Here is a 10,980-nt window from a genome sequence, read left to right on the forward strand (position 1 = left end):
GCCCAAGGACAAAGCAGCCCAACTCAGAGACTAAACATACTTTACTACTAACAGAACCAGAAGGTACATCAATGGCAAGGCAAAACTGAAAAGGCAAAAAGGCAGCAGCTCCAATTCTTACCTTACACTTCCATGGTAGGATTAGTATTGTATTTCAATGTTCAATACACTGCCAAGTCTTACCTTTGAAGTCTAAAATGTGACAAATTTTAAAATAATCTTTCACTGAAGAGAGGTAACAAAAGAACCTATCTCATCCTGTGACCATCCTCTTCTCTACAACTCCTAAACTCCCCTTTCCGTATCTGCAAGCCAGACTGACACTCTTCAGATTATAGCCTGGTGACTACCACCTAAGTAAGGTGGCAGTAGACTTTTCCTGAAGTAAGTGCCATTGCTATCCCATGCAACACAATCTTCCATCCTCAGCAATAACCCAGTAATAGGTCAGGTTGCATTTGACAAGAGCTCTTGTATCCAAACAGTACTCCTTTAACGCAGCAAAATCTGATACACCTTTATAACATTACAAACTTACTCACATTTTCAAACACAGGACAATATCCAAAAGTGAAGAATTCACACTTTATTGTACTCATTTACATAGGTTAAGTAATGGAAACTATCCCCTTTGTCTGCCTAGCTTGTTTAGATTATATTTTTTTAAGTAGAAAAGTTACAGGCTATAATTTAGCCGAAGCAGTCATGCTTCAATGTCTCCATGGCTGGAGATTAGACTAGACTTTTAATGGTCTCTTCCAGCTTCTCTTTATTGGCCCCAGAGAACTCCTGCACCTGTAAAGAGAGATCAATTTTTAGAACTGTTGCATTCAATGCTTCAAAGCATTAGTTGTGTAGCATCCGGACACATATACACCTTTCAACTCTGCTACAATTAAAGTTTTTTCGCCCCCAAAACAGGGAGCACTTTGCAGATGTTCATCTCCCATTCAACTTATACAAAAAACTGGTACAAGAGTCTGTCAAGAATCACTTTCAGACTACCACCGCTGGAGCCTTCTACACATAAAACAAGGGAAAAGTCAATTGATCCTGAAGCAAATACAGCCTCAAAGAGAGTCTGGAGGTCACCACAGAGCAGAGGTAGCTCAAAGTTACTTTGGGTTGCTCAGGACCCTTACCAATCAAATTCTGGAAGGATTGCTCCAAATTACCTGTCCCTGAGCCTGTAGGCTTCTCCTGTGAGAACTGTGCTTGTTGCAACTTACGCAGAAAGATAAAGGCAACATTCATGTCTCAAAAACAATGGCTCTGTCATCCAGTACCTAACAGAGGTGCAAGGTACAGAGTAGACTACACTACGGGCCATGAAATTGCTTGCTTGATACTCATGTGTCCAGAGAACTGGGGACGTCACCCAAAATAAAGAGCCACCCAATAGGGTTAAGCATATCACCTTCACACACTGTCACATCATAATCACAGTTCTTCCAATTGCATTAAGCTGTGGAAGTTTACCCTGAGAAAACTGTCAAGGGCCATTACTTGTCATGATTTAGACCCACATTGATTTGAACTGAAAGTTACCCAACATCTGACACTCGCTTTTCAGGGGCAATTCCATTGCTTTCAGCCATGAAACTTCCATCCAGGCGTTGTTTTACTTTACAAAAGCCTACCTGCAGCTTGCTTGGCAAACTAAAAGCCTGAGAACACGTTTGGCTCAGCAATTCTTTAGTTCAGGCAGGTAGTCATTCACAACTACCCTGCACAGGCAGCCCGCTAAGCTTTCAGAGCATAGTCTCATCCCATCTCATCCACTTTTTGGCAGAGCAGGCACAAGAAGTCTGCTCAGTCCTCTGACAGAGACAGGACCTCCACTTTGCAGGTTACACAGCCTCTATGTAAAAGCATTCAAGCAGTTGTTTCAGTTGTGTGTATCTTCAGCCACCTGCTAGAGACTTCTGCTTGGGTGGGATTCCACAGGCACATTTAGTCAAACCTCGGCTTGAACATGGCTGCGTGCAGAGAACGAATACTAACCCAGATCAGCAAAAAGTGGAGTGCTAGGCAGAGAGATGAGCAGTCTTAACCCTGACATCTAAACCCACTAGCCTCTGATGAAGCTCTGCCTGTAGGATTGACCTGTAACACTAGCACAGTTCACCACAATAGTGTTTGCTTCATCAGTTAACTGCTGGCCCACGTTACATTTGCTGTGACACTAAGATGAACCTGCTGGCTCCCAGGAGTGTCTTAATCCCAGTGGTGCCCCAGATACATTATCAAGAGAAAGCAGGCTACGTAGTCTAACATTCCCAGTCGTCTTTCAAGTGTTTAGCTTGCCCACTCCAGTTTCAAAAGAGCAGAGCCTACCTTCTTTCCATTCTTGTAGAACTGGAATGTAGGCATGCACTTCACATCGCAGTGCGTAGCAACATCCTGAAAGAGACAGAAAACAGTCTTCATCTGTGCATGTCTGAAGGATGCAAATTCAGAACTCACTAGCTGTCTTTTGTTTAGGTGACAGGGCAAAAGCCATTACTGCTCAAAATGAAGAAGTACTTCTGGTAGTCCATCACTAGCAAAAACAGTGCAGTGTTAACATCTCCCTGAAGAAAGTCTGAAAGATCCTCCCTTCAGCATTCAATTCACACAACAGCAAAAACACGTTCACTATATCTGTACTCTGCATTTGGGGGGGAAAAAAAAAAAAAAAAATCAGACCTCTGCATCAAAACAGAGATGACTATTCATAAGACTCAAGAGCCCTACAGCAACTCTTGTGTTTCAACCTGATATTGTTCAAGTACCCATTTGACATTGCTGGAGCTGCTATGCAGCAGAACAGCAGACATTTTATTGCACTTAAGACATGAAAGAAGAAACAGTGCCAAGAGCAGTGGGGAGACCCAACGGATCACCAGGCAGATGTGAGCCATTAGTTTTAGGGAAGATCACATCAAAGCAGCTTAAAGCCTTAGACTAACACTCTCCCCAAAGTAGATGGCCAGTGTTACCAAGCTATCTAACACATGCCATAGGGCTTCAAGTGTGCTGATAATCAAGGCAGTTTGTTCTGTTCGCATGTCCTCTGAAAAAAAACACCATATTCTTGCCAGTGTAAGTGCTAAACCCCTATCTCTGCTTCTCGAAGTTGAAGTAATCTCTCATTTAGTTTCAGTATCTGCAAGGACATTTTAAAAAGAGTTCTTCATTGTCACTTGTGTGGAACTCATTAGCTGCCCCCTCTCAGTGTTACTCCAGACCATACCTGGGCATCATCCACATCGACTTCGACGAACACCACATCACCATACTTCTCACACAAACTCTACAAGGAAACAAGAAACTACGCAGTTAGTGTTCCAGGAAAACTTTCTTTTGAAAGACACACTAATATAAGTTGTAAGGCTGGTGCTGCTTACCCCACCAGTGAAACTTGCCTTGTTACCTTAAAGCAGCTCTTTTAATGACCACAGCAAAAATTTTATTTTCTGCTCCAATAAGTGGAAGAGTCTGTTGGCACTTGTTCAAACACACTCCCCACAGCGAAGACGCAAATACCCCAAGACGTAAGTAAGAGGCCTTAATTTACAGCCTTCAGCTGAACACGAAAAGATGCTACAGCATATCTCATACTTCACCAGAAGATAACACTGCCATCTAAACACAGCTGGAATGATTACAAGAACTGTGTGCAATGGATACATTGTTTCCACTCTATATCCCACCTTGTGAAGCCACACAAGTGTAAGTCCCCAAAGACCTGAGATGCATGTAAGCACTAGGACAGCAGAAGTTAAACCACATTTGAGCTCCCAGCTGTATCAAAGGTCAGTATATTTAACTCTGTAGCCGCAAAGCAGATACTTCTGTGACTCTTCCCTTCTCCAGAAAATGCTGGCAATCACATGTGGCAAAAGGAAGTTTCCTCCACGTTACTGTCAAAGCAGCATGAAAACAATTGTATATACTTTGATACAGTTGCCAATAAAAACAGAAAGGCTACTTACATGGAAAAAAGGCTTGATCATTTTGCATGGTCCACACCATGTGGCAGAGAAATCAACTACTACAAGCTTCTCACCAGCAGAGTTCAGTTCCATCTCAAATTCAGACTATAAAGAAAAAAAAGAATTGAACACATTAATGATTTCCCTCCTCCTTTCTGAAATGATTTAGACTAATCCCAAAGCTAGCTTGCTTTCAGCCTTAACACACTAACCATTCCGGTAGCTCTTCAAACACTTCACTGAACAGTGGTATTTGAACGACCGTAAGTGCTTCAGTATGAATTGCTTTTGTCAGTCCTAGCACCAGCCAGTGTCTTACCACTCTTCAATCAGAAAAGACCATAGTGCTCAGTCACCCCAACTCACTGAATTGTGGAAACATCAGCTAGAAACTCATCTAGCCTATGATCCTCAACTGGCAGCTCTGTTTAGCGTTACCCTCCAAATGTGAATCTTATGGTTTTTAATAATCCCTTTTATCATTTCTGTCTTGGCAGGAAGACCAGGAGAGACTTTCCTCGGCAGAATTTGAGAAGGACACAAATGTCTGTACACTCCTGCAGTTTGATGCCTTTTCTAATCAATGGCTAACATCAAAATGATGTTGTGTGGTTTACTTTACAACATATTTTCTAAAGCAACCTCATAGGACAGCTGTTCCACTTATTTCGCCAAGTGAACCCACATGTAACATCACTAGCCAAAGCAATGCCACACATGCAGATTACACAAGTAGCATCCAATCTTGTTTAGAACTTCAGGTTTGTTTGTTGCATTTAGTCACCCCAATCATTTTTGGACAATGTTCTTCAGCATTTGGAGCTCCTTAAATGCTATTAACCATGTTTTCTAGTCAAAAAAAGTGAATGTTTTAGCAGAACTGAAAGACATTAAAAGCAATAAATATTTGCATGCAGAAAAAGGCAAACAAGTATCTCAGGCAGAAGCAGAAAATGCTAATCAGCTACTTCCTGACAGTTTCTTTTCCAAAGCATTCAACATTCCTCAACTTAAATCTAAATCTCATGGCAATGCAAGCTTCAGGAGAGCTATTAATGTAAACTTCATTTCAGATTATGCATATGAAAGATAGCTGCTCTACTCTCCCCAACTTAGCAGACCAGAGCATTAGAGTTCTGTCAGCAACAGCTGGCTGAAAGCAATATGGTCACTGCCATGGGTACGCAGGGGTTGGTTCTGCAGTGCCACAGTAAGTTGAGACTTGATTCTTGCCAGCTATTCCCCGCCATCAAAGAAAGCCAGGCAGATGAGGAGCCAAGAGCGCGCACAAACCAGTCACAAGTATATTTTGCAAGCAAGCAGAGGGTCCTGCACCAGCATTCTTATGTGCAAACCTATGTGAAAGTCTTCATAACTTCCTGCAACTTCAAATACAGCCAGGATTACATCTCCCTGTTGATGAGACATTTTCCCTTCCAGTGTAGCTGTCCTCAGAAGTACAGCCTCCGCATGTGGCGTTCTTCCATCCCTGCATCTCGGATGTTCTCAGTCTATCTACTCTGCCGTAAGATCAGTAGCTAGCACTCCATACTACCTACTCTCAGTCTGAAAAAGATGGGAACAGTAAGTTTTCCTGTCTCTCCACATTCCCCCACTCCTGTACTGACAATAGTATGCATTCCTGCACCCCAATCCCAAAAGTACCCCATTCCACTAGCAAAGTTCAATGCCCCTGTAGACAGCAATCCATGCTAGCTGCTCCCTGCAACTACTTATACCACAAGCTCCTCAGCTGAGCCTCACTCTTTCCCACCTTCAAAACTTACAGCTTGGGTTTTAGTATAGCTTCTCACACCTCTCCACTGTAACATCACCAGCTCTTTACTGATTCCACTTCCTGCACCATCCTCAGTTGGATCATCCTCTTCTTACCCTTAAGTCTTCTGCTCAGCTGCATAATTACTGTATTATGCAAAAGGAAGTCCAGCCCTGGGATGTGTTCGTCACATGGCTACACACCTCGAGCCTCCTAGTGCTTAGAACAAGGGGAAAGTGGGAGGCTATGACACCTACAGTGGGTCACACGCCATACACCACTGGAGACCTGGTCCTGACTACTACAATCCAGTGCTACCCTGAGAGTCATCTCTAGCATCAGCTAAAATTGCTGTGAGAGAATGAAAAGAAGTGGAGGGTCCAAAGGTTCTTACTCTTTCAAGTTAAAAATACTGAACAAGGGAGAAGTCCTGAAAGTTTTCCCAGAGAGCTTAATTTCCCTGGAGGAAGGAAGACAGTAGTGGGGGCAAAATAAGCTACCCGACCTGCCCGACTGACTTCCATAGCTATCTTTCATGTTAACTGTGAGGTGACAGGCTTCCATATAAAAACCAAATAATCTTTGTTAAGACAAGATGAACATCCCACCACAAAACTATTTGGCCACAGTATTACAAGATCTTACAGCTTTGTCAGCCAATATTTTCTTCAGGTAGCACTTTACCGGGGGAAACCTCTGACCAGCTGGTTGGGGTTTTATGTTTGTTTGTGATTTGGTTTTGGGTTTGTTTGTTTTTTAACATTTAACTACAGCCTTCCCAAGCACACACAAGACCTTGTTTTGCTTATATTGTCCTGCAGCAGAATAGCACATGCTGCATTCAACACATACATTGGTAGCAGGCCTCTGTTTCCAAGGGCCAAGTAATGCAAGGCTCTAGTGCAACAGGGATTCCCAGCACCAGGTAATGCCTCAAAATGGAGGCTACTGACCACAGAGAGTGCTGAAAGGAGTCTACTGCTGTGAGCAATAGATAAGACAGCTTTAATCAAATCTGCCAGACAGTGTAGACCTTAGACGTAAACATGATTTCCGACACATACCAAGTCATCCTTGAACTTGGATTAATCCAGTCATCAGCTGACTACCAATGGTTACCACATAATTTAGTGGTGGTTTGCCTTTTTTTTTTTAAATACAGAATCTAGCATAAACAGACTGAAGGTTCAACTGCCTGAACTCCCCAGCAGACACCACTTCCAAAACCATCATCTGCATCTGAAGCTGCAAGTTTTCAATATTTGCTTTGACTCAAATAATAGAGAGGCAGCTAGTGTGAAGAGGAAAGCTTTGGAAACACCAGCTTTTTAACCGTTTATAAACCCCATTAGCTTCTGCTATAACAGGCATATGTCCCACAGTCAAACCCTGTTTGTTACAAGCTACATGAGTCACCCATCTCAAGGCCACAGACTTAAATCAACTCTTCACTAGCGGAGACTTGAAATGGCCCAGTAGCTCACTCTGAAAGCAGCCATTCTTCAGAAGATATTTTCTGAAGGTGCATTAGGAAAGGGGCCACATCTAGCTAGCTGTCATGTTCACTTTGCTTTACAGATGTCACTCAGAGAAACTTTAGCAGGTAGTAGAAGAAGAGGTTTTCCTCTTTGTATCAGAGAGGAATACAAGTCTGCTTTGCTGAAAAACAGAACTAATCCAGAAATCCCAGTTGCACTGTACTTGAATACTCTGGGTGTTGCTGATGTTAAAATCTTATTGTCAGCATGACTGCTGAGTCCATGCTCTCCACAGATGAGCAACAAAACCATGTTTTAACTACAGCAGACTATTAATCAATGCTGGGAGGATAGTGGAAGCCTAATCCACTTTAAGTTAGAGCAGGCTCTTCCTCCAAAATCATGTTTATTGACTCTGCATTTTTTTAAGCTGTTCAATTCTATACGAAAAGCCTCAAACCTTACTGAAAAAGTTTGCCCCTTCTCTTCCTGCATAAACAGAGAAGAGGGAAGGGGAGAGACGCAAATCAGAATAAGAATTTCAGGTTTAACTCACACACCATTCCATCTTCAGGACCTCAATGATAAGGCATTTTGTTCATCTTAACCTCAAGGAGCTTTCTGCATTCATAGGTATTTAAACTGTGGTCACAAGAATTTGGATGCTCATGTGCCACATGTTAACACCTTAGAGGTCCAACGGGGGAAGTCTGCCACGTGTGCTTTTCATATATTCAGTGAACTGACTACAGAAGAACACAGCCTAGAACACAAAACCTGTATGCCATACAGCATCACTTACAGGCTCCTCAGATCAAAACGGTACCTCAAGCAAATTGAGTTCAAAATGCAAGACTGACCCAACAGGATTTTTCTTGAAATGAAGAGGTCGATAAGTTTGCATAGAGGATATTTTTGGAGACTTGGGCTCGTAAGCTACACTAATAAACACCCTACTGTTGTCTATCAGCCAGGTACAGAAGACCACATACTATTTCATCACCAGCAGAGAACTCTCCAAGCGTTGGTCAAGGCTTTAGTACTATTCTGTATCACAAAGCCACAGACATGCTGGTGTTCGGAGAACCATCCAAACAACGAGGTGCTGCATTCGTGTACCGAACAAGTCAGCACCATAACACACAATAAGGCTAACACTTCTCATGCCAGCAACTCCTGTTACTCAAGTACAGGGCTCCAGTAATTCTTTTCAAGTCAAGAAAACTGGATTCAAGTTTTCCATGAAATCCTATCCAGAAGCACACCAGCGTTTAGGCCAATCTCTCCAGAAACAGCCACCTGGCTCCCTACATAATGGCAGCACATAGGGCAGGCCAGAACTTCCACATTAGGGTACCGCAGTGCCCTCTTACCAGCTTGAGAAACGAAACACGGCATTTCCCTAAGATCTTAGGGGGAGATGAGCGACGATCTGTCACAATACGACAAGACATCACCTCCCTTCTCCTCCTGACTACCCGAAGCCTTCGCTGGCACAGTTATTTGTTCCCGCCCTCGGGACTGAGCGAGCCCCTCCGCTCAGCTCCCGCTTTTCGCGCCGCAGCGGCGAAGCGGGCTCCTCCTGCCCGGGCCGCCTCGGGACGCAGACTCTGCCCTCGGCGCACACGGGCTCCCGCTCGCCAGCTTCCGCGGGCCAGGGCCGCGCCGGCGGCCCGCGCAGGGGCACCTGCTCGCCGCAGCTTCCCGCGGCGACGGCGGCGGGGAGCGCCGCGGGCGGCCCAGCGGGCCCGCTCCTCCTGCCCCGCCGGCCAGGCGGCGCTCACCGAGCTGCCCTCCTCTCGCCTCTCCCGGCCAAGGGACGGGGCCGCGCCGCCCGGGGACGGCGGCCGCCACGCCCAAGGCGGGGACGGCGGAAAGACGCGGGAGCCCCCGCGGGTCCCGGCGCAGGAGGCGCGGGGGGGCCAGGACAGGACGGGTCGGGTGGGCGCGGCGCCAGCGGCCGCCAGGCGCCTAACGGACTCACCAGGCTGCCCACGCTCTTCACCATGGCGGCGGCTCGCGGTTGCGGAGGAGGGTGGGCTGGGCGGCGGCTCGGGGTCGGCGGCTGAGCGGCAAGAAGGCGGCCACGGACTCCGTCGCTGCGCTGCACTAGGCTCCGGCCCGCGCTGCCGCCGTCGCCCCTTATATGCCCGGCGCCGCGCCGCGCCGCACTACGCATGCGCGGCGGCCGCTCCCCCCCCGCTTCCCCCCCCCCCTTCCCGCTCCTTCCCCCCGCCCCGTGGCGCCGCGCTCGGGTTCCCGCGGGCCGGGGTGGCGCCACGCAGCGCGCGGGACGGGGGGGGGGGGGGAAATGGCGGGCGCGCGTGCCCGCGCCGCGCCCCGCACCGGGCCGCGGCGAGGGGGGGGCGCGGGGGGAGCCCGGGCGTCGTCGGCGGCCGCCGCAGCCGCAGCGGGCTGACCCCCCGCCCCGCTGCCTGCCCGGCGGGGCGCCCTAAGGAGGGCGGGCCTTGCCTCCCTGCGGGCTGCCGGGGCGAGGCAACGGGGACGGGAAAAAGCCCGTCGACTCTGCGAAAAATGCTGTGTAACGATGAGCAGGAAGTATTTCGGAGGCGCCGTCCCTCGCCGAGCTCGCACGATTTCCCTCCTCCTCCTTCCCTTCCGCAGAGCCGGGCTCTCTGACGCGGCGCCCTGTTCGCGTTGCGGGAAGGAGGCGGGCTGGTGCGAGCCATAATGCGGAGAGAGCGTGGCTGTGGCAAAGCTGAAAGGCAGGAAGGAGCCAGATGAGGGGAATAAATCACTGGAGTGCTTTTTTGTTTGATTGGGTTTCCCCGTTTTTTTTTTTCCCCCCCTCCTTCTTTTTCTCTCTCCGGCACCAGAAGCACAGGGTGGGGCAGCAGAGCAGCTCTGTTGCGCTGTGGGTCTCAGGCTTCCTGCAGCACGGAAGCACCCACTGATACGAGCTGTGCTTGCCCGCTGGTAAACGCTAAAATCAATATAGATGACGAGAGACACTGTGAGCATCTGTAGTAGTTCCCCTCTTGGAGGGAGTCAGCCAGCACCAGAAATAGTCCTCACAGAAACAATTCCTTTCAGCTTTCCCAGCCGAGGGCACTCTGCCATGGAAACTTAGTTTTCCATTCGTCTCATTTAATTCTGTTTCGGAGATGTCCTTCATCCTACTGCATGCTGCCGCACTACTGCCCGTGCCAGAGCACAAAAATGCAAAACGGGGCTGCCGCAGCCCTCCTTTCCTTCTGTTGGGCTGGTAGGATTTCATTTTGGAGTTTGGGGTTACTGGCTCCAGCTCCCACTACACGGGACACAGGAGTAAGTGATGTTACACCTGCGACTGGTGTGTTGGACTAGAGGGGTATAAACTGTTCAGGAAGGACAGGCAGGGGAGACGAGGAGGGGGTGTTCCCCTCTATGTCAACGAACAGCTAGAATGCATGGAGCTCCACCTGGCAAGTGGTGACGATAGAACCGAGTGCCTGTGGGCCAGGGTGAAAGGAAGGGTAGGAGACTTTACAGTGGGGGTGTGCTACAGACCACCCAATCAGGAGGACCAAGTGGATGAGGCCCTACATAGGCAGATAGGAGTTGTTGCTCATTCACAAGCCCTGGTCTTCGTGGGGGATTTTAACCACCCGGATATCAGTTGAAAAAACAACATGGCGGGGAACAAGCAATCCAGGGGATTCCTGGAATGCATTAACGATAACTTCCTTATCCAAGTGACAGAGGAACCAACAAGGAGAGGGGCCATGTTAGACCTCGTTCTCGTCAA

General features: G+C 47.6%; 1 protein-coding gene across 1 annotated transcript; it reads right to left on the minus strand.

Moving 5' to 3' along the window:
• Positions 1–571: 571 nt before the first annotated feature.
• On the minus strand, positions 572–9,331 carry LOC104376658 (thioredoxin). Its single transcript, XM_086629327.1, has 5 exons — positions 9,217–9,331; positions 3,978–4,082; positions 3,236–3,295; positions 2,338–2,403; positions 572–795 (listed from the first exon to the last, which is right to left on the minus strand). The coding sequence occupies exons 1-5, from the start codon at positions 9,238–9,240 to the stop codon at positions 733–735; spliced, it is 318 nt and encodes a 105-aa protein (XP_086485453.1). The 5' UTR covers positions 9,241–9,331; the 3' UTR covers positions 572–732.
• Positions 9,332–10,980: the final 1,649 nt, after the last annotated feature.

The sequence above is a fragment of the Tauraco erythrolophus genome, chromosome Z, assembly GCF_009769465.1.
Source record: "Tauraco erythrolophus isolate bTauEry1 chromosome Z, bTauEry1.pri, whole genome shotgun sequence".
In the NCBI taxonomy this organism is placed as follows: domain Eukaryota; kingdom Metazoa; phylum Chordata; class Aves; order Musophagiformes; family Musophagidae; genus Tauraco; species Tauraco erythrolophus.

Excerpts from the sequence above, each read along its gene's own strand:
- LOC104376658 (XM_086629327.1), bottom strand. The coding sequence starts at position 9,240 with ATGGTGAAGAGCGTGGGCAGCCTG. Across the intron at positions 4,083-9,216 it reads TGAAGAGCGTGGGCAGCCTG|TCTGAATTTGAGATGGAACT; the intron begins GTGAGTCCGTTA and ends TTTTCTTTATAG. Across the intron at positions 796-2,337 it reads TCTACAAGAATGGAAAGAAG|GTGCAGGAGTTCTCTGGGGC; the intron begins GTAGGCTCTGCT and ends CTCTCTTTACAG.